Source organism: Mizuhopecten yessoensis, unplaced genomic scaffold (genome assembly GCF_002113885.1).
Source record: "Mizuhopecten yessoensis strain PY_sf001 unplaced genomic scaffold, ASM211388v2 scaffold716275, whole genome shotgun sequence".
Classification (NCBI taxonomy): domain Eukaryota; kingdom Metazoa; phylum Mollusca; class Bivalvia; order Pectinida; family Pectinidae; genus Mizuhopecten; species Mizuhopecten yessoensis.
The window spans coordinates 65721-90439 of NW_018480035.1; the positions used below are offsets into that span (position 1 = coordinate 65721).

Consider the following 24719-nt stretch of genomic DNA (forward strand, 5'->3'; position numbering starts at 1 on the left):
TGGGGGGGCTCAACCTGTTTGGTTTGGTTTGGTATAATTTTGTTTAACGTCCTATTACCATTTAAGGACGGGCTCTATGTGTGCAGTGTATGCATGCTTGACACCGTTGTGTGTGTGTATGCAGGAGACAGGGTATGTTGGTTTGCTTGCCTCCTTGTGATAGCGCAGATCTGAATGCCGACTTTATAGTGCTATCTCACTGAAATACCATGCCAAAAGAACCCAGCACAGCATTCCGCCCGGTCACATTATACTGACAACAGGTGAACCAGTTGTTGCCGTTTCCCTAAATGCTGAATGTTAAGCGGGGAATAACAACTAGCATTTTTGAGGACTTTGGTATGTCCTGGTCTGGGGACAGAACCCATTGCCTTCCTCACCTGGGCGAACGCTCAACATTAAGGCTATGAGCGAGTTGTTGCCAAGCAAGACGTTAGGAAATAAAAGGTAGTTAGAAGTAGAAAGAAAGATAAAGATCCCAAATATTGCAATGGGTGCAGCAGATTTATTTTGGTCGCTTTTGTGACCCTAAATAGAGGACAGTCTAAAGCAAATCCCCAGTTCTACAGGGGGTTCCCACATTAGTTGCCTTCTATGATACATGCAGTGGGTAATAGCAGGTGTATTCTTTTACCGATTCCCCACCTGCAGGGGTGTACCCTTTCCATGGTGTGACCTCGCAATGAATAAGTCCTAAGGGGCGAGACCAGACCCTGGAAGGTCTTCAGTAGCAAGAGTACAAATGGTTTGTTTTTTTTTAATTTTGCAATTTATAAATACATGTAGCAGTGTTTTGGTATCTTAGCTAATTTTACAACAGCCTGACCAGCCTGTTCCTTTAATAATTGGGAAAAGATAGCATTATATGTATCAAAATTGGGAATATATTCCTCAGTTTTTGGTCATTTTGGGAAAATAAGGCACTTTTTAGTTAGGGGAAACAGCCTGTATTCGACAGTAACACCGAACAAATAAATCATTGAATTATGTGTTGTCTTAGGGGGGGGGGGGGGGGGGGGGGCCTTACAAAAAGGAGGGGGTAGTGTAGTGGAACTTGAATGGGTTGATTGTTGGCAACCAGGTGGCTCAACTGGTAGAGAGCCCATCTAGAGTTTGGAGGGACTCGGATTCAAACCTTGGTCTGGCTCCATAATGTGAAGAAGTTGGGAACCCACCCGTCCCTGCCTTGTGCATTAGAGGATGCTTAATCCAGAAGGGATTAAACTAAATTGTGCAGGTATAAAAGTATTAAACCTTGTTTCAGATACATCGTGCTTGTCACCAAGCACCACGAAGGCTTCACCCTTTGGCCCTCCAAACATTCCTGGAACTGGAACGCTGGTGATGTTGGACCTAAGCGAGATCTTTTAGGTATGACCATAAAAATCAATTTACCAAAGCAGAGATTTATTTTGGTATGTTTAGGGCCTGCTAAAGGTCCTGTCACATCTATCTGATTTGGGTCGCCGGAGCTATACCGGAGCACAAATTTGGCGATTATCGGGGATCGGTACTAGTACGGCAGCACAACAGTTTCACATCGCTAAGAACGGTGGTACATCGTCAGAACATCGGCGAAAAATTTAGCAACGGCAGGCTAAGTACGGAAAAAATGTTTGACTATGCTCAAAAACTTCCGCCGTTGCGCTTCCAGAGTGAACAACAGGACTACAATGGTAATACAACGGCAGTACTCCGGTATGGCTTCGTTAATATCGGTAGAGCACCGGTAACGCCCCGTAATAGCTCTCGGTGGCCTCAATGTGTACCGTAGTACTGCTGAATACCACCGAAGCAGTACTGATGCGCCGCCGATGTACTAACGATGTACTACCGTTCCTGGTGATACGGTACGGTATCACTCCGCTATAGCTCCGGTCAACGGTGGCACATCGGTAGAACAACGGCGGCGCCTCAGTATAACATCTGCGGTGCATCGGTAACACTAAGGTGACAGAAAAGTGGTAGCACATCGGCTCTTACATTGATAGAACACCAGTACTTCATCGGTATTGCTACGGTCAATTTCGATTTTTCAAAATCAAAATTTCAGAAATTGCATTAGATAGTGAATTTATTAAGTAAATAAACTTAAAAATAAAATACATGCATTCTCAATTCTCAAAAATCATGTATTTAAAAAGTAAACTGTTGCGACTGACTACGTATAAATTTGTACATAAAGCCCTATAATAAACATACTTTTATTTTGCCATAGCCTTACAATCAATTTGGAAATTTCTCAATTAACACCAGCATATATAGTCCACATTATCTGACTTCTTTTCCTTACATGTACACTTAGCAGAGAGATTAAGACTGAAACTACACCAACTTGGTTCATATCATTTATCAGTTAGCTGTAGACAAGATTAATACTTACAATGGGTACAAACTATGGTAAACACTTCAGATTACTTACAAAGGTTTATATTAAATTAAAATTAAATTCTCTTTCACAACAGGTGATCTAGCCAAAGCAGTAAGGAAGAAGAAGGATATGAGATTTGGGGTGTACCATTCTCTGTTTGAGTTCTACAATCCAGAATTTCTCCAAGACCAAGCCAATCACTTCAAAACACAGAACTTTGTGTGGGTGAGTTATTATCAAAGTGAAAGGTTAAGTATGCAATCTCATATTTTGCATTGCTACAACAAAAATAATTGAGAATTTGAGTTTCTTGAAACAGCAGTAATAATAACAGCAATGAAAATGCTAATTCATAAAATTCCAAAAAAACCCAAAGAAAAACTACATGGTAGCTGTAGTCCGAATTATTCGGACTAGGTAGCTGGACAGCTCACACATTGACCACCAACTTCTGATAAAACATGACATTTTACCGGTACATGTAATAGCTGGCCATCAGCCACTAGTGATAATGAAAATGTTGTGAATGAGACGAAAGCTCCATGGTCAAAAAACTATATTTTGCTTTGTGCTGTGAAAATACATTTATGGGTGATCTGGCGATGCAGTGGAGATCACATTTGTCTTTCACCAAGATGGCCTGGGCTCGATTCCCTGATAGGATGTGAAAATGTATGGGTCACCTGCCTAACCATGTGGGTTTTCTCTGCATGGGTACTCTGGGTTTTCTCCCACATGAAGACTCACTGCATGCTACTATCTAGGCCAACAAGAGTGATTAATATAATTTTATACATTTGTTTAATGATTGTGGTAAAATAAGTAAAGTTAATGTATGTATACATGAATAAAACACTACGACATATCATGTAGCCAAATATCTAAATTTGTGTTAAGTCGAGCAATACTAATAATATTATATAGACGGACAAATACTTAGTGCCCCCCTGTCTTACTCAACTATCTTACGGGTTTGTAAAAACTTCGGCGATGTAATTATTAAGAGGCTTTGTCATCTGCTGGATAACTGAACCACTGGGGGGTAAAAGTGAAGTGAACTTAAAAAACACTCAAACAAGCAAACAATTATAAAGGTCAGACTTGATTATCTCCCCTTTTCCGTGGTACAGAGGAAGACCATGCCAGAGCTGTTCGAGTTGGTCAACAACTACCAACCTGATGTGATCTGGTCCGACGGCCATTGGATGGCACCAGATACTTACTGGAACTCCACCAAGTTCCTCGCCTGGCTCTACAACGACAGGTACAGATCATTAAGGACAGTAATTAGTTATAATTTTTAAAAAAAGCTTAGTTTTATCATGATAGAAAATTATAGGTAAGGCAACCTGTATTTAATTCAGTCATTATCCATGGCATTTTATTTGAATTTAATTATTTTGGCTGACTTGAACTTTTTTATTTTTGACAAATAAGAAATGTTTGTATCTCAATAGGATTCATCAGTTTAAAAATATGAATCAATGTGTCACAATATTTCAAGAAAAACTGGCAACCCTGTCCTTCTCAAGGTCACTCAGTATTAACCTAAGAGAGAGACTAGTTGAAATGTTGCTACACGTTTATGCGTACATGATTTGTGTGAAAAATATATAATAATACGTTGCTCATAATAATTTGCTTATTTATGAATTTTAGTCCCTGGTCGTAATTTACGATCAATTCGTTTCAACCAGTTTACTTCCAGAGAAGTAGAATAAATGTTAGAAAGTATAGTATTAATTTAAACAGGATTCAATGTAATTTTAACTATCTTGATTTTGCACCAGACTGTGATATGTTTCGTTCCTCTCTTGTCGAGTTCAAAGTAAGGTTAAAGAATATTTGCTATCACTAATTCCTTTTGTTTTACATATGAGTATCTTTTAGTCTGTGTTACATGCATAACTGACTGTGATATTTCATTCTTGTGTTGTAATGTTGTTATCCATTCTGTAGGTGGACCCTTGGGTCTGTTGAATTGGAAATTAAAAAAAAAAAATGGAAATAGATTATATTTATTTTATGCATGGAATATATTCACCTGATGCTTACCTTTAAGTGAATAGTATGTATCGTCATTGTAATATTGTAACACAAGAGCTGTTTATAATATATTCATCCTTCATTTATATTTTTTTCTGTCAAGATTGATACATATTTTCAGTGAGAATTATGTTTACCCTTATTTACAGTCCGGTCAAGGATACTGTTGTGGTCAATGACCGGTGGGGAGTTGGGACAGACTGTCACCATGGTGGTTACTGGAACTGTAAGGACGGTTACAACCCAGGTAGGGCCGTCACCATGGTAATCTCCGATTCTGACCTAGCGCCTTAGTCTGGGGAATGTATCGGTATGCATTTGAACCTCAGTTCAAGAAAAGTTTTTTATACAAACTTAAATGTAGCGGAACTAGACTGGGTTCGATTGCTGGCGACCAGGTAGCTCAATTGATTAGAGCGTCTGTCTAGATTTGGGAGGGTCCCAGGTTCAAACACCAGTCTGGCCGTGCATTTTTCCACTCCTGTTACACAAGAATGGCTTACGAATACTGAAATTTCAAATAAATATGACAACAACTATTGTATAACATGAAACGTTCGTAGGCATACACTTTCTTTGTTTTCGTGGTTGCTATGAAATCACGAATATAAATACAACGAATATTTCTACAACTCGAAGTATATACAAAATATGAATAGATCTCTTGTCTGTTTATAAAAAAAAAATCTCAAAAGGATTTCACACTAAATACATCTGGAAACTACAGCATTTGTGTAGGATGAAGCATGACAAAAATAACATGGACTAAATTTGGAGTTCATCTTGTTTTAATTTTTGACTGCAGTGAATAAATTTTGGTTGATAAATATTGAGGACAGTTTCTTACTCTTTGCGACAGGTAAACTGCTGCCCCATAAGTGGGAGAACGCCATGACTCTCGACCACAAGTGCTGGGGTACACGTCGTGAAATCATGGCAGGCGACATCTACACACTTCACGAGATTGTGACAGAGCTCGCTCAGACTGTAAGGTGAGAAAACAAGTAGGAAGTGGAAACCATGTACGATGTCATTGTTAAATGTTAACTTGATACTGAAGTACCTTTTTGTACTTTTGAGTCCATATGTGCTCATATGCTTGAGGAGGCACGGTAGTCTAGTGGTAGGACGCCAGACTCGTGACCAAAAGGGTTGCGGGTTCGAGTCACGGCACGGCACTGTGTTGTATCTTTGAGCAAGATACTTAACTCCGCTTGTTCCAGTCTGATCAGCTGTAAATGAGTATTTGGTTGGGCAGTGCTAGAATTGCTGAATGCTATCTGTGAGCGCCAAAATGGCAACACCGGCTGTATGCTCCACAGGGGGTTGAGAAAGATATTGGCTGTTTGCAAAGGCCCTATAACCACGGATAATAATTTGTGATCCGCTTTGAGACGACCTGCAAACTAGGTTGTGATAAAGCGGTATATAAGAACCTTGAATTATTATAATTATTATTAATTATAAGTGTTGTGTTGGTGAAGCTCCAGGATACAGTTCTAATACATGAACCTGTGAACAGGGTCATCAATTATACTGTATACATACATGTACATAGCACTGTCAAGACTCTCAAATCAATCAACTTCTTCTACAGTTGTTTAACCAGTTGTTATCTATACATACAGTTGTGGAGGGAACTTGCTGATGAATGTGCCACCAAACTCGGACGGTCGCATCCTACCCATGTTTGAAGAAATACTGAGACAATTTGGAGCATGGATGAAGGTCAACGGAGAGGCCATCTATGCCTCGAAGCCCTGGCACACACAAAATGACACAATCACCAAGGACGTTTGGTAAATAATGTGACGAGAGATAATTACGTTGTGATAGTTCATAGTAACACAATTTTAATGTACCATAAAACAGATATTTGTGATTTGGCTATAAATAGTTTTTGTTTATTTGTACAAATCATGCGAAAATAAAATCCACCAAATTAACAAATGCTGTAAACTGAAAATACTCATGATGTTTGTTGAAGAATGAAGAGAAATTCAATGTAATAATTGGACTGATTTTCAATGATTTCATCAATAAATAAAATGAGTTCAGTATGCACATTCATATTTACTTGTGTGAGGCTAAGTCTGATTGCTAAATACAGGAATCAAGTTGATTCTTCCCTTTTTCAGAGAATTTGCTCTTTTTCCTATGATTTATGAAAAGTTCATGATTCGTTAAGTAATATTTAAAAATTCTGAATTTCTAAGGGGTTGAAGTGTGTCAAACTGTTCCTCATTTTTCAAATTTGATTTTCTTCACTTTTCAATCCCCAATCACGTTCCTGTGAACAAATGAGCATATTTTTACGCATAATTAATGAGGCTACACACTTCTGATTGGTTAATCAGTTTCCATGCAATAAATCTATTAAAAATGGTTCAATTACGACCAAAATTGATATGCACATTCATAATGGCAAGTCAGACACCATATTTTGTAATATTTTTCTTGATCTCAAGACCAGATGATGAAACCTGTGTTCTTCTGCTTGCTTATTAGGTACACAACAAAAAAGACGACCAACACGACTGTTGTATATGCCACTGTCCTCAGTTGGCCAGAGAACAACACTCTTCATTTATCTGCCCCTGTTCCTATGGCAACCACTGAAATCCAGATGCTTGGCTTTGCTGGCAGAAAATTGAAGTTCACGACAGATGTCAACAACACCCTTCATGTTGAATTCCCTGATGTACCGTTTACCCTTCTACCATCCACCGATGCTTGGGTCCTCAAGATGACCAACCTGAAAAACCAGGTTGTTTCTCCGGACTTTGAGCATGTGGTGACGCCACAACGACTTGTGCCGATAAACTTGGGCAATCCTCCCAGAAACTGAGCATCAGAGACTAAATAAAGTGTATAGGGCACCATTTCTTCCTGCTCAATTTTGTAATAATAATATCTTTCAAAAAACATTCCTTGTGTTAAATTAATGCTCCTGTTTGAGATCTCACTGCATGTTGTTGGACAGGTTTGAAAAAAAAGTTGAATTTGACCTCTCGTAAATATATACATGTTGAAAGAAAAATGGGGGCAAAAATTTCATTTTTTACAGTACGTAAAAAGATCCCGATTTATGGTATGTCTTTTTCTAGTTATTTTGAGATTGGCGAGAATGTGCATAATAGATGTTTACATTACCTGTTTAAAACACATATTTTATATAAATATACATCATATACATGTATAATTATATTTGTTTCACTAAGCATATCATTAAATTGACACTACGCATTTACCAGTAGTAGAATATATACCATTTATATCCATTTTACATTTCTGTGTTGGCGTTATTAGTCATGTGTATTGTGTGTATCAGAGTTTTATTTAGCCTGGTATTTTAGAAATCCACTTGTAAGTATATTCTATGTATAACATAAAAATGTGTGGGATGTTACAGATTTGAATTGTTTCATGATTACCATATAGCAGTCGCCAAATAGCTGTGTTCTGCCGAGGGGCTGTCTAGCAGGCTGAAACTAGTTAGCACAAGTATACATTTAAGGAAATCTGGATTCAGGAATTGCTTCTCTCATTTTTGTCTCACCGCCACAAATTAGCGGAAGCATGACTAAGGTGTTGTTTTTCTGGCGACGGCAACGTCAACATTAAGTTTTTGCGTCTAAGTTAGTTTCACCGAAAACATAAGTGCTAGACCAACCAAACTTGGACCATAGATACATCTTAGGTAGTGTATCTCCACCCATGCATCAAATGCTGGATGCGGCCTACCTTTCATGGTCCATTGACTTTGTCAGCATCTCCATCAACATTAAGTTTTTGCATTTAAGTTAGTTTCTCTGATATGTACATTGATGATCAAAGCAGGGCACAGGCAAAACATATCCGAATGCCTTTTGTTTATTTGTTTTGCTTTTCCATAACAGGGCTTCTGTATACCACTAGGCATCCTACTGAAACCTAGAAGATGAATGTAAACATTCCTTGACTTTGGTTCCTTACCCCTGCGTTATGTTTTGTGATTAGAGAATGAATCTCATTCAGTGATGTATCATATTTTTACATTTTCCTTTTTGCTTAGGAATTCCGTTATATATCTCCCTTGATATATCCCCAAACCCTGTGGTGTCCAAAAAATATACTGCCTTCCATGTAATGGGGATATTTTGAAAATAAAGATGGGCGTTATTATGAACTTTTGTTCATTCCAAAGTCATATTTGAATTGCATGTGGTAAGGAAATATCTTGGGAATATTAATCTCAATTTTGGCTTCAGTCTTGTTTTTAAGTCCCCTTTTGTTATTTTAATGATAAAAAAGAATGAACTGTATATGAAATTGTATTACATGTTCATTTTTGAACATTGTGTAGACTGCTCAGTGCTCACTCACTCTCAAATTTTATAGTACCGTATTTGATCAGATAAGTGCCCTGCTTAGTCGTTCAGAAATTAGAAAGATTGCAGTAACTTCTGGAAATTGTTATAATGGACACTTTTTACAACAAAGGTGGTAAATTGTTAAATCAGATGGGAGGGAACACATAGACAAGAACAAAAGGGTAGGGGGCACTTCTAACAAAGAAATGGGGAACTTACTTGGTCAGATATGGTATAAATATGTACAATGTACTGATACATGTATTGATTATCTTACACATTCCATTTGTTTACATGAATAAAATATGTTCTATTGTGATCACTATCTTGTTTTTATTCATTCTTTGTTTACTTCTGAACATATAGTCCTCTTTGTGTTAATTGTAGGGAACAAATAGGGATTTATAGAGTGGGACAAAATAGGAATTGCATATGACAGTTAAAATGATTTTTAGTGGCCTAATTCAAGCTGTGATGAGGCATCTGATGTCTGCAAAAGAATTCCTTTTAAACAAGAGGCCCAATGGGCATGCATCACTCACCTGGAATTAATCTCACAATTGTAACCTTAAAAGTGGACTATAATAAAGCTACAGGCAAAATATCAATGTCTTGACATAAAGTCATTCAGAAGAAGCTGTTAAATGATTAAAACACATTTGCTCCTTATTACCATGAAAGTCAAACATGGACATGAACTTGAACAAACTTTATAGTCCTTCATCCCAGAATGCAACTTGCGAAATATATCCACCCTATACCTTTTGTTTATTGAGAAGATTTATGTACTATGGACCAGATGTGACAATGAAAGTGTGTCAAGGTCATCCACATCGACAAGAAATCACCCTGTACACTTTACTTATTCATCAGAAGCAATTTAAAGATTTCAACATATTTGACCCCTGTGACCTTTAATACAGACAAAAAGGTCATTCATTTGAACAAACTTGGAAGACCTTCATCCCAACATCCTTCTGGCCAAATATCACCCTGGACCTTTTGGTTTTTTAAAACAATTGACCCCTGTGACCTTGAATATGGGTGACGGTCATTCATTTGAACAAACTTGGTAGCCCTCCATCACCGCATGCTACTGGCCAAATATCACCCGATGATTTAGTTATTCAGAAGAAGTTGTTTTAAAATTTTAACACATTTGACCTCCTGTAACCTTAAAAGTCAAGGTCATTCATTTGAACCAACTTGAAAGCTCTTTATCCAAGCATTTTACAGGCTACAAGCATAACCCTTTGCCTTTTTGTTATTGAGAAGAACTTGTTTAAAAGACTTCAACACGTACGTTTCACCCTGTGACCATGAAAGTAGGTCATGGTCATTCATTTGAACAAACTTGGGAGCCCTTCATTCCAGCTAGCTACTGAATTAATATCAACACCCAAGGCCTGATGGTTATTTAGAAGTCATTTAAATATTTTAACACATTAGACCCGTGACCTTTAAAGTGGGTCAATGTAATTAACTTGAACAAATTAATGGTAGCCCTTAATCTCGGCATGCTACTGGCCAAATATGATGAAATATCACCTAAGGCCTTCATGCCAGGTGATCTAAACATTTCTTTCTCATTACACTGTTGGCATTTTTGAATGGAGTATTGGTATGTTCATCGAGTCGATTAAAACATGCAGTTGATATCAAGGTTGTTTTCTTGCTCAAAAAACTCTAGGTTAATTTAGATTCTGCCTTGTGGTGTGTCCTAGCTAGTATAAAATGGGAGTGATGCAGACTTAGCTTTTTGTGTATCTATTACCTTACACTTGATGGAATCAAACTTCAATGATGTGTCTGACCATCCATACATTTTTTTCCATTCCCTAAGCTCTCACAGGCTGGTGCTATTGGTCTGGTGTTGATTTCTGTGTCATCTGCAGTCATAAAGATGTTACAGGGTTAATATACATATATGCAGATTGCGAAAAAACCAATGGGCCTGTTATTCATTCCAAATCCTTGACATTGAAATTGGGTCAAGGTCAAATTTATATAAATAGGCTTAATATGATAACTCTTCACATCATGCTTCGATATATACGGTTTTTAATACATCTGACCCCTGTGACCTTGAATGCGGATCAAGGTCATTCATTTAAACAAGCCTGATAGCCCTTTATCCCAGCATGCTATGTCAAAAATATCAACAACCTTGACCTCTTCTTTTTCTTAAGTATTTTTTAAAAGTTTTACACATTTGACCAGTGACCTTGAATGTGGGTCAAGGTCATTTATTTGAATAAAACTGACAATCCTTTATCCCAGCATGCTATTAGGCAAATATCATTGTATACCTTTGGGTTATTCTGAAGCGAGTTTTAAGAGTTTTGAAACCTGTGATCTAGAGAGTTGATCAAGGTCATTTATTTTTTAACATTTGGTAACCCAGTCGACTGATGTGATCATGAACATATCTGACACTTTCATCCCAGCATTTGACAAATATCATCACCCTAGGCAAACTGGGTTTTTCAGAAGTAGTATTTTAACCCTTCTTAATCGTTTTTACTCATGACCTTGAAAGGGCTGGTCAAGGTAATTTATTTGAACAAATTTGATATTCCTTCATCCCAGCATCATGCTAATGGCTAATATGTTGATCATCACCCTTAGCCTCTTAGAATTAATTATTAAGATGTAAAAAAGTTGATATGGTCCCACAGGACCGAAGAACAATGGATGCCACATCCTGGCATATTAGCTCACTTCGCCCTTTGGAGCAGATGAGTTCATAATGATGGTCTTTTGATCTTGATTCCTTTTAAAAGGCATTTCGCCTTATTTATCTGCAATGGGAAGTTATCACACCGTAGACATTACATAATGAAGTACAACTGATACAAGACCAGGTGGATGATCAAATTAATAACATTGTCTTAAATTGTACTGACAGCAGAGGATTTTCAAGTCGTATAGACAGAATAAAATCTGTGTATCAAAAGGTAGTCCAGTTTCCTCCCATACTATCCCCAACATTCGTCCATCCAGGTCGCTAACGCTAATTTATATTTCAAGATGATAATTTATTTCATAATTGTTGCAAAAATTCAAGTTTGATTTTACAAGTGGTACAATTTATGTCAAAATTTTCCATTGCAGCTTCTATTAGTATGCATGAATAAGACAAAGAATTAATCCATGAGTTCATTTACAGGCTTCATTGTTTAGCTTTTAAGAAATACAACAAACAGATTTCTTTTTATATTACATAAACTTTATTATCCTCAAAAACAAACTCTTTTAGTGGAGAAATCAATTGAATATCAATACAAAATATATTGGAAATATTTTTTTTTCTTTTAGTTTCTTCTGTAAAATTTCCCACTCAAAAACCTGGGAAGCTATGTTCTGCAGATATCCTTATTCAAGGAAACAAGTGTCATTCACAAAAGCAGCAGCAAATATTTTAATAGATATTGGGTAGAATCTCACAACCATTGCTTATAGTGGTACAGGCCCCTGTGATCACAACCATATCAACAAAGGCTATATTTCACTCATCAATTTTTTTCAATATTGGCTCTGACTTTGATATATACCGGTACATGTAGTATTACTCTTTGCTTTTTACTTCGCCCTTCTGAGCAGGTGAGTTCATAATGATGGTCTATCAATGTTGATCCACTCTGATCCATCACAAGTTTGTCCTTGCAAAATAATTTGTTCCTCTCTTGATAGAAAAAAGTTAGATAAAACACTGGTTACAGGTACAAATTTCAACATTTCAAAAAGATAAAAAATCAAAACAAAAAATATGTACACGATTTGTTTGTAGAAAAGTTTATGTAGCTCGAGTCAAATTTGTATTACCAAATTGTACATATTCAACAGCTTTTTGTACAGCCAATTTGATTTCTTGGTTTGAAACATTATTTTGTATATAACAGTATATACACTACTTATTTAAATTAACCTAGTCAAGGTCTTGCAAGTGATTCACTTTGTGTTAAAACTTTGAAAGCTCACACCTAAAACCACAAAACTGTCATCTGTTTTAATAATGGTTACTTGAAACATTTCAGGGAGACAACATTTAAAACAAATCAAACATATACCCGATTAGCCTTGGAATTCTTTTTCTCTCATTTCCCTGTGTGTAAGATAGAGCTGTCCAGGGTAAGAAAGGGGTGTAGGAAATTTCTATCTTACATCCCATTTCACGTGACGTGACATCACAATGGCTCAACAATGACGTGACATCACGAATTTGGAACTCTCCGATGCCGCAATGCGGAAAAGGCGCCATGATGAAATTAATACCTTTTACGATATATTTACCGTACACGTTAGAAAGATAAGAATAATTCTTATGCACAAACATTATTTGCAAATATCGGATATGCTAAATCTGGCTGGGTGAATTCGTTTTCGTCTAAAAAGGGGGGGTGGATCGATATTTTCAAAATGGTGGCCAGTCTCCAAATGCATTTTCATGGTTTCTGAGCTTATTCTAGTGATTGGAATGAGAAAAAAATACTCTTTCATGTCCAAGAGTGTAGGAAAGGGGAATTTCAAACTGGGGCAAAACCCTTAGCAAGCCTCGACTTTACTCTATTTGAAAACCTTCACTATCCTACACCCTCTGGGTATGAACGAGTCTAATTAATATACAGGATTTCTGGTTTATAGCCATGTACATGTTTATATTATAAGGTACTTTTATAAAAGTGGATTACAATAAATCACAAAGGATATGGTATCATATACATATTAAGTACATGTCTGGTATGTTGTAGAAAATTAAAGAAACTTTGGAATATCCATAGCAAAATATCATACATCATACATACATGTATAAATCCAGTACAAATAAACTGGTACATTTATATACACTTTTTACTGAGATAATTTATGAAAAAACAACAACAATAACAAAATGTTTGGAATGTTTGAAGTATTCAAAGAATATGTAAATTAAATATTATATTATGCAAGTTTTTTTTTATTTAATACACAAAACAAACTGATCAATGACATGTGGTAAAAAAATTGATGAGGCTTTTTTTTTATACTGGAGGAAAATTTCATGATCATAATTATATGCGTGTTCTTAAAATTCACATCAAAATATTTACCATGATTGTATGGTTTTGCCACTATATAACCCTACCACATTCAGATGACATTCATTTAGGCTATGAATGCCATGAGCCGATTACGACCTCATAATTGTTACCTTGGATACCACTGACCTTCCCTGGACAGATGGCTGTATTATTCACTTGGCTGTATTATAACAAGCATGCACATATAACATAAATAAACCATTTGAACGAAATGCAGAAAAGCGTTAGGTGTAATTAAATTTTCCATGTGAAAAAAAACTATTTCGAAAATGGTAAATATAAGTAATGAACTGCTTTATGTTGGCATTCATAGGCAATATGAATGCCAACTGAAAGCAGTTCCATACTTCAATGTCTATCATACATACACCTGTGTGTAATGTTGTTTTAGATGTTAACATACTCTGTTACTACACTGACACACTCATTTGTCTCCAATATCATATTTGTGTTTACAAAATGAACTGCCTTGTTTTCCAAAGCAATTCATGGTACTAATGGCCCTACATTTAACAGGGAATTCTTGGAAAAATCTGAGCAGTCAAACTGGACAAAAGGAATAAACTGTAAATAGGTGCATTAAAAGCATGAGAAAATAGATGTAACTTCAGATAACACACATATATAATATCTAATCTTATTACATATTATTAAGGCGAGATTTCTCTTTTTAAGAAATAGTTTTTTCTTACAAATTTAAACGAAATACACAAGATATTAACTGTCAGAGCAAGATGTCAGCGCACTACATAGCCATTAAATATTACATAACTTTATCTTACTTATGTGAAGCTGTTAGATGGATTTAGTCCTTAAACATAACTATGTAGGATTTATGCCAAAATTAGATGCTAATTGCATGAAAGGTTTCTTCTCTCATATGACCCCGATACGTAAAACTTTCATGTTTAACAAAGAGGGTGGGCTAATTACCAAGCATGGGCTTATCACTGGTAAACTACATGTATAAAATAATTTGAAGAATAAGGATGTCAATATCTGTGATACATGTTTTAGTAGATTGTCAATTTCAACACAGTAAACATAAAACCAGTTAATGATGAGAATACTACAACACCATGAAAATATATAATACATGTAATAAACGGTTTTAAAGAAGCAGTAACTATAAATAGGAGTAAATAATCAGATCTTTTTAACAGTTATTGTGTATAGAATGTGCGTTGTATAAAGGGTAAAAGTTGCCTAAGCTTCGGCTAGAGCACTTGGATATCACGTATAATGGTGTCTTGACGCAAAAAATTAAAGACAGTGTTCAAAGCAATGAAAAGCACTATAATGGCACATGTGTAGCGTAGTTTAACAACTATATATAGCTAGTTGTCACTGCTGAATGGGTGTTTAAATTAATAGCAGGCACATTTCTCTGTATGTATGCTATACATTTTGTAAGCCATGAGACAATATCTATCTGATGGAAAACAAAAAAGCATTGTTTACAAAAAATATGTGACAAAATTTCTTACATAGATTAGGCTATATCCTGACTGTAGGTGCCATATTCCGATCATTTTCATAGAACTTTGACCTCCCGTGGCTAAAGGTAATTTCCTCTTGAGCTCTGTACCAGAGGGTCAGACTAAAAAAAGTTCTGGGTTGCAGGTTCAACCCCTTATTGAGGCATTTTGTTTTACCATACATATGTATGTAACATCTACAAAACACCCAACATCAGCAGTGTTCCTGTATTACAATACCAAATACAGGAGCAAAGGTTTTAATTTATATTTTATATTTTATATATGCAAAAAACCCATTTCTTATAAAAACCAAATAAAATCAGTGTAACCTGACAGCCTGTCTAATCCAAACAAGTTGTTTAATAATACCACAGGGTGTCAGATTAGACAGGTTTTACTGTATCAGCAAACACTGTTGTCAAAAATGTAGTTTCACAGAAAGTCTATCATGTCTATTGGCTGGACGAAGGCGTCTCTGGCAGGTTTGTGGCCGGTCGGTACATGTTGGTTGGCCAAGTTTGTCATCTTCAGGACCCAAGCATCATAGGACGGCATCATGGTGACGGGAATCTTTGGGAATACTACCTCAATGGTATTGTTCAATCCTGAATAGAACTGGAATGGTTTACTGTATCCAAGCATCTCGATGACTGTGTTTGGACCGGTGACTGGAGCCCCGAGGGTCAAGACATTGTATTCTGGCCAACTAAGTATAATAGCATACACTGATGTTCCGTTTACATCTTTCTTTGAAGTGTACCTAGAAAAACGATTTAAGTAAAATTTGTTAACAAAATTGGATTGAGTCAATAAAAAGGTTAATTTCTTCTGGTTCATAATATGTTGGATGATAACAAAAGTATGAATCTACCATATTTAAAGCACTTCTTGTATACTGTATATTATCATTTTATTTTTGCAAGAGATACAATGTCACGTTAATTCCCGAGGAGACTCATTTACAAATCTTCCATATAATTTCAAAGATACATATAATTACTATCAATATCAAAATATAATACCCTCCAAAAGCGAATTCAAGTATTTCAAGATAAATTCTACAGGCATTGTTCAAGAAATAAAGTACACACACACAATTTCTTTCTTTTTTTATCTGCAACAGTTAAAGTCATTTACAACATTCCCAAATAAAGGTCAAAGGTCAACATGACCTACTTTTAGCATGCTACATTCTATCATTAAAAGATATCCTTGTACTAATTAGTTTAAAGCTACTTGAAGTCATAATATGGAACTTCAGCTTGGGACAAACTTTTCCCAGTGATAGATGTCAAAGGTCGAAACAGAGGTCACAGTGGCCTAATATTAATTTGCCACACTCTGCCACTTCAAAATGTACATATGTACCTACCAAATTTTAAAATCCTATGTGAATAAGAGCACCCGACAATGTGTGATTGGACAGTCAGAATGCAACATAAAACATCTCAAGCACACACTCAAGCATACACACATAAGGAGATATTAGCCAGGTGGCATAGGACTAGTAGTTAATGCCTGATAAGGCAGCTCCTGCTGATTCCTTAAAATTGTATTGAATAATGTATTATTTAATATATATATGTTCATTGTATTGATTGTATGAACTCTATATATATGTTCTGTAAAGTGCTTTAGAGTGGTTTATTAAGCTAGATAGGGCGGTTTATCAAATGTTGTATATTTAATGGACGGATGGACATGTACAATCACATAGTCCCCTCCAGTTATACCAGTTGTGGAATAACAAGTGACTTAAAACATGAAAGATTAAATAACGTACCAGACTTCCTTGTCGAAAGTGTCACTCTGTGTATGCCAAGGCTTGGATTTGTAGATGGCTTCTCCATTGACCTTCATCCACGCTCCAAATTGTCTCAGTCTCTGCTCGAAAATTGGGATGATTCGACCATCAGCTGAAGGGCCGACATTCATCAGTAGGTTTCCTCCACAGCTGTTTAAAAAATAAAAAATAAAATCTTTATTTTAATAGTAGTCTTCATGTACCAGTAATTAATACTTAAATATTTAAACACAGATTGACATGGCCAGGCATCATATTTTTTCCTGTTAAAGCGAACAATGTTTCTCCAATAGCTCATGTCTCACTGCGCACCATGACATACCTAACTGTCTCTGCCATTACTGTGATCAGTTCGTTGACGGTGTTACAGTCCTCTGCTGTGACGTCACGACGATGAGTCCAGGCCCTCTTGTCGACAGTCATACAGTTTTCCCATTTGGGTGTGAACAGTTTTCCTGTAATTAGAATAATGGAAAAATATGCAAAACGTAGCTTTGAAAACAACAATCATCAACATTAACTACTTTTCATATAAAAATTTCTAAAAATTGGGATGCCAAAATATACAGCTCAAATTCATATCTAGGAATTTGGATATAATGTGAACTATGATGCTTTTGGGAAAATTGCTCTTTAGATGCTTGTCTTCTGAAACTGTATTTTTCAAAATATGTGTATGAAATGTAATGGTTTAAATCATTACAATGCAGAAAGCCTACAAATTTGTTACTGATGTAGATTACAACAATTCAATTCTAATGTTGGGTTGTTTGCACAATAACTCACTATATTGTATAAACCGTTTCAATAAGTTTTTGTCACAAACAAAAGCATTCCACTGCTGTACCCTGTGGCTATTACCTGCGGCTATTATCCTCACTTTTGAAGGTCAGTGACCACAAAACACATGGCTCTACGACAATTCTATGTAATAGCAGGCTTTCAAGCTAGTTCTAAAAACTGTAGGTTTTTTTTCAAGTTTTAGTCAGGCACATCATGTGACCTGCTGTTCTTGTTAGCCTATGGCATCTTCAAGCTCTTAGGAACAAGCAAGACATTTTTCATTATCAAGGTATTAAAAGGTCATGGATGGGTGCTGACCTTAAACTTATGTCAATAACCTGCATACAAGCCAGATACATAATTTCTTGTCATGATGTCAAGATTCTGCAGATATGATCTTGATGTTGAGTATTTGACCTACACTTTATATTGAGCTCCAGAGATGGATGTCTGGTTGGAGAAATAAACTGTAGACAACCAAAATATCTGATTTTCCCATCACCAATATAAAGATTCTGTAAATGTGTGATCTTGACCTTAAACATGTGACCTTGAATAACACAGTTACTGATGTTGGAATGTGCTATCAATAAGTATCAACAGTTGAACAACTGGTCAGTAAGTCTAACACACAGAGGTTTGTCAAACTTTATTTCTCAAATTATTAAAAACCCAGTTTATAATGGTTAAGCCAAAAAAAACTGTCTGTTGAGGGTTCCCGACCGATCCTAGCTTTTTACCCCCGACCCAAAACTTTTTGATGAAAAAAATAAAGAAAAACGCTGATTTTCGAAGTTTAGAAGGTTCCTTGCCTTTCAAAATGGCTTCCAGCTCCGTGTTGGCGCTAAATGTCATCTTATGGAGCACAATTTGCCTCCAAATGAACCTTGTTTATGTAATTCTTTGTTTTACATACAATAGTAGGGTCATAATCACATGACCACACAGTACACAAAAATTAACAAAAAAAAATCAAAAAAAAATCGACCTACCTGCCCTTGTTTTTCGGCCCATGCAACCCTAAACAGATTTTTTTTTTTTTTGGCCTTAACAATTTTGTTCCATTACTAAGAATTTCTTTTAAATTCCCCACTACACACTTATTTTTATCAGATCTTTATCAGGAAAGTCCTGAACATCATTTCTAACATGTCAATGAGTCCTATGACTCGGAGATACAAAGGGTTCTCAAAATGTAGACACGTCCTCAATATCTGCATCCCAAAAACAACATGACTGATGATTTCGTACCTGGGTTGAATTTGTCATGGCAGTTCCAGAAACCTCCGTGGTGACATCTAGTGTTGTTTCCCCAACGATCGTTTGTCACCACCGTATCTTTCACAGGACTACAGAGATATGATGACCATGTTGTTATTTTTAAGAACAAAGTGTTTTATAATAAAACATATACATGTATCTTCAGCAGATTAATCATTTTGTTGCATGAAAGAAATTACATTTTGATGAAGAAAATAACTTGACAACCAGTCATCAGGGATGCACAATTACATTAGCCCAACACCCTGAGATAGTATTCTTATCCCTCACACCCTGAGATAGTATCCTTATCCCCCACACCCTGAGATAGTATTCTTATCCCCCATACCCTGAGACAGTATTCTTATCCCCCACACCCTGAGATAGTATTCTTATTCCCCACACCCTGAGATAGTATTCTTATTCCCCACACCCTGAGATAGTATTCTTATTCCCCACACCCTGAGATAGTATTCTTATCGCCCACACCCTGAGATAGTATTCTTATCCCCCACACCCTGAGATAGTATTCTTATCCCCCATACCCTGAGACAGTATTCTTATCCCCCACACTCTGAGATAGTATTCTTATCCCCCACACCCGGAGATAGTATTCTTATCCCCCACACCCTGAGACAGTATTCTTATCCCCCACACTCTGAGATAGTATTCTTATCCCTCACAACCTGAGATAGTATTCTTATCCCCCACACCCTGAGACAGTATTCTTATCCCCCACACTCTGAGATAGTATTCTTATCCCTCACAACCTGAGATAGTATTCTTATCCCCCACACCCGGAGATAGTATTCTTATCCCCCACACCCTGAGACAGTATTCTTATCCCCCACACCCTGAGATAGTATTCTTATTCCCCACACCCTGAGATAGTATTCTTATCCCTCACACCCTGAGATAGTATTCTTATACCCCACACCCTGAGATAGTATTCTTATCCCCCATACCCTGAGATAGTATTCTTATCCCCCACACCCTGAGACAGTTTCCTTTTTATGAGAACCAAAGAATATTTTTAATATATCACTTCGAAAAAAAAATTGGGGCTATATAGCTAGCAGTTTTGTTTTTAACAAATGCATTTGGATTTTTAATAGAAACGATTTGCCCCTGCAAGTGCTCAATTTGTATCAAACAAAATTATTGAAAAGCATGATAGTTCATGATCCATTATTACACAATCTAAATGCAATCTTTAAGCAAACTGTATTTCATGATTACTTCATTATTTCCCTTTAAGTGGAATATTATTTCGCTTCATGAAATTTTCATCAATGAAGTAAATAATATGCAAAATTCTTTAATTCCTCACTGGAGATAAAAATATTGAAGCGTCAACAAATGTAAGAGAAATCAGTACCTTTCGTTGTAGAGCCAGGCAATGAACTCGGTTGAGTTCCAGTAGGTGTCTGGTGCCTCCCAGTCCCCATCCGACCAGATCACATCAGGCTTGTAGTTGTTGACAAGCTCATACAGCTCGGGTAAGGCCTTGTTCTAAAGGAATAGATACCACTCGTGAATACTTGTCAGTGGTTTTGGGGATAATTTGACCACAATGCATTAAAATACATTTGATGTCAAAATCGTAACTGAACAAAAACATATTAGGTCTCCCCTTGTTTAGCCAATATTCCTTCCCATTCCCTTATAAAATGAAACTATACGAATTAAGTCCAATAAATGTGTATCTAAAATTTTCTTAAATACATTTAGATTATTAGAGGAACCGCCTGCTAATTAATTATAAGATGCATACTGGTATATGAATTAATATATGCAGTTAAAAGATTATGACATTGAAGTTCACAGTACCCGAAAAGTTTAAGTTACAATTGAAAAGTTTGCCCTTATTTGCCCTTTGACCTTTGATCTTGAGATCAAGGTCACATGGACTTAATGACAGTCATATGAAATCACAACTCTCAAACTTGACCTTGACCTTTGATCTATGACCTTGAATTTTGATAGGGCTCATCATGTTGTCATTGCCAACCAGTGTACGAAATGAAAGAGATTCGATACACAACCCCTACACAACTTGTGCTAAAAAGGTTGGAACCCATATAAAGGATAAATGCCTTTCTGTATCCCCTGCTAACTCCATCATGAGGGGATAATGTAATCTGAAAACTGAGTTTCCAAATATTTAAAATGACGATTCAGCCATGATAAGTGTACAGGGATAAAAGTTTTGGAAAATAAACTTACCCTGACAAAATCCTGAGTTTTGTAGTTATTCTTCTTGTCTGCCAGATATAGAGGATTGAAGAACTCAAACAGGGAATGGTACACCCCAAAATGCATGTCCTTCTTCTTCTTGACAGCTGTGGCAAGTTCAGCTATGGAAAAACATTATTATCACTGAATATTTACATTGAAACATGGTATGACATGAAAGACTAACATACATGTACTGTACAGTAGTTGAAGTAAAATGGATAAGGAACCAATCGGTTTGAACAGATGCAATAATGGACAGTATATATACGGAAATCATCAATGAAATTATTTTCTAGACCGATACAGTGGTGTTGAGATTTTCATACACAGCACTGTTTTAGAACTTAATTTTGTTTGAAATTTACTGTTTGGAAATCGTATCTTTTGTAAAATATAAGAGTGCTCATGATGATCAGTAGCTAAGTGATGTTGAAATGGAACGAGAGGGAAACTGTTGGGATGGTATGACCAAATGTTAGACATAATTGTCTTGCTGTTCAAAATAACTCAGAACAAAATCCAACAACTAGAACAAAATGTGATTTAGATCTTAAAGTAGAACTAATACCATGATCAACTCATTGTTTTATTAAGACCTTTTCGTCCAAAATTATATGACATATATGTGTATCTATTAAAATATTGCAATCAAGCCTTACAAATGGCAATATTGAGTTAACTTTAAATGTGAAACTTTGTTAAGTTTGTTAAGTGGATGGAAGTTTTATTGAACAAGGGAACTATAATAATGCATGGAAAATTTTCCTCCAAAGAAGGAAAATTCTATATATGTCATTACCAGTTAAAGAAGCAACCAAAACTAAACCATCGTAAATGTTAATTTTGTTAACAGTACAATATATACGCATGGTAACGTCGTAATGGACAGCTGCAGACAAAAGATGGAAGTTTGAGTTTTCAAATTACTTACCCACTAGATCCCTCTTAGGTCCAACATCACCAGCGTTCCAGTTCCAGGAGTGGTTGGATGGCCAAAGGGTGAAGCCTTCATGGTGTTTAGTAACCAATACCACATATCTGTGCAGTAGGGTAAACAGCATAGTGACAGCATAGTAAACACCATAGTAAACACTATGGTAACAGTATAATAATCTAAGTATCATTTTCATACAGGTTTTGATTAATTAAAATATTTGTATAGGAGTTGTGGCTATGGCTACATACAATGAAAAGAAAAGCACAAGGATAAACCTTGGGTTGTTTCACATAATATATATACTACAGTCGAACCTCGTTATCTCGATGTCGACGGGATCGTTGGGAAACTTCGAGTTATCCGAGTATTCGAGTTAAGCGAGTTCCTATGTTTGGCATAAAGCTTGGTAAAGTGTTTGGTCCAATATGAGGCTATATATGTCATTGATTTCTCTGACAATCAACGTATTTAAACAGTCGATAAATGACAAAAAGATAACTATAAAATAACAACTTATTCATAATCATATTCATTAATTAATTAATGTTACAATAAACACACATGCTGTCTCCGACCTCGTGCTATGCTGATAGAAATTTCAATGCGGAAATGAAAGTGCCAAGTCTTTGGTGTAAATAAAGTGCTATTCAAATTGTTTATGGGCTCGCAGTAAGTACTAATTGTTGTTAATCAACATTGATGAAGTTTGTTTCTTTATTTGTACAAAGTGTTTTTACAGTCAAACACATTTTAATGCCATAAGTTTAATCGAAGTAATTATGACCGAGCGTAAGCTGCTCTATGAGAACGATGTTTACCGTAGCACGTATCAAATAATTAAAGAATATATGATAGACTTGTGAATATTTTTATGTAGGATTTTCGTTGTTTGGACCGATGTTTCACTTCGGGATATCCGAGTTTTTCGAGTTTTCAGAGTTCGAATTATCAGAGTTTTTATTACTACGATTAAGAAGAGTTTTGGCCGGGACCGATGAAATACTTCGAGTTAAACGGGGTCTTCGAGTTATACGAGTTCGAGATAACGAGTTTCGACTGTATATTGAATTTGCAGGTTGTTTTGCATTGTCAACATTATTTGAGGAGTAAAATCACTCATGCATGACCATGATGCGAAGTATTTTTTTGTAAAATATGTGAACATAGAAACCATTTTACAATTTCAAGTTGTAACTCATTTTATATTGGGAAACATGTATTAGGTTGGGGAAAACCACCAACTTGTATATAATACGCAAACTCGCCTATTATAAGTAATATAACGCCAGTCATGGAGTATGGATTTGTTACTAAAAATAACCCAAATCACTTTAACAGTAACTTTTGCAAGATATTATTAAAAATCGCATTAATTTACGACAAGGTAAATAATATTTTGCTAAAAGATGTTTATTGAAAGCGTTAGCTACTTAGAAACTTGATGTAACTGCAAGTATTGCACCTATTTTTGGTACTTTTCCACATGCAAATAAAGTTTATTTTTGCATTTGTATTATGTTTCATGACTGAATAAATGCGACTTGGACAAACAATTTGATTTTTTTTTTATTAAAGTGATTGTGGCTATTTTTAGTAACAAATCCATACCCCGTATAATAGGCAAGTTTGCGTATTATACGCAAGTTAGTGGTTTTCCCCCCGACTTGTATATTGAATACTGTACATGTTTTCTACACACACAATTGCCATAATTTTGCAAGGATATGGATGAGTTGCTCAATCCACTACTCATTGTTTTGTCATATACATGTGAAATGCAATTTGCAAACCATCGGCACCTTTGCTGATTGCGACTCGCATGGGCTTATTACCGGATAAATAATGATGAATCGAACTTCTTACTAAATACTCACTTTGCTCCTGAGGCTTCGAAGATATCTGCCCATCCATCAGGGTTGTAAAATGTTGCGTGGAACAGGGGTGCAAAGTCAGCGAATGTGAAGTCAGGACCGTAGTTGTCGTGTACAAATTTTACGTAATCTGGATAGTTGTGGTTGTAAAAGTAAACAAACCATGCCGACTTGTATGCGGGAACAGAAAATAATCCCCAGTGCAAGAAAATTCCTATTTTAGACTCATCATACCATGCAGGCAACGGCCTTGAATCTAATGACTTCCAGTCGGGTGTGTACTTGACGGCTTGCGTAAAGGATGCTATGAACGAAAACAATGCAAATAGCTGAAGAAATGCTGCATTCACCTCCATATTTGTTTACAATCACGAGACTTATTTCAGTCGTTGTCTTAAAAGAATAAAATAATGAGAAAATGCGCGAAAAAACAAAGAGCGTTAATTTTTCACGTTTATTGTGGTAAGTACTAAAGTTCAGATATAGAACTGTTGA

General features: G+C 36.1%; 2 protein-coding genes across 2 annotated transcripts in view; one reads left to right on the plus strand and one right to left on the minus strand.

Moving 5' to 3' along the window:
• Nucleotides 1-8709, plus strand: part of LOC110442515 (tissue alpha-L-fucosidase-like) — a 9244-nt gene extending 535 nt beyond the window's left edge. The window contains exons 2-8 of the mRNA XM_021486162.1: nt 1265-1371; nt 2466-2596; nt 3502-3635; nt 4567-4664; nt 5277-5409; nt 6046-6216; nt 6926-8709. Coding sequence (XP_021341837.1) covers nt 1265-1371; nt 2466-2596; nt 3502-3635; nt 4567-4664; nt 5277-5409; nt 6046-6216; nt 6926-7265 — 1114 coding nt within the window. The 3' untranslated portion in view covers nt 7266-8709. The remainder of the gene's footprint in view (nt 1-1264; nt 1372-2465; nt 2597-3501; nt 3636-4566; nt 4665-5276; nt 5410-6045; nt 6217-6925) is intronic.
• Nucleotides 8710-13663: 4954 nt separating this feature from the next.
• Nucleotides 13664-24630, minus strand: LOC110442512 (alpha-L-fucosidase-like). Its single transcript, XM_021486158.1, has 8 exons — nt 24228-24630; nt 22348-22454; nt 21405-21535; nt 20557-20690; nt 19170-19267; nt 17458-17590; nt 17115-17285; nt 13664-16091 (listed from the first exon to the last, which is right to left on the minus strand). The coding sequence occupies exons 1-8, from the start codon at nt 24578-24580 to the stop codon at nt 15764-15766; spliced, it is 1455 nt and encodes a 484-aa protein (XP_021341833.1). The 5' UTR covers nt 24581-24630; the 3' UTR covers nt 13664-15763.
• Between the last annotated feature and the right edge of the window lie 89 nt (nt 24631-24719).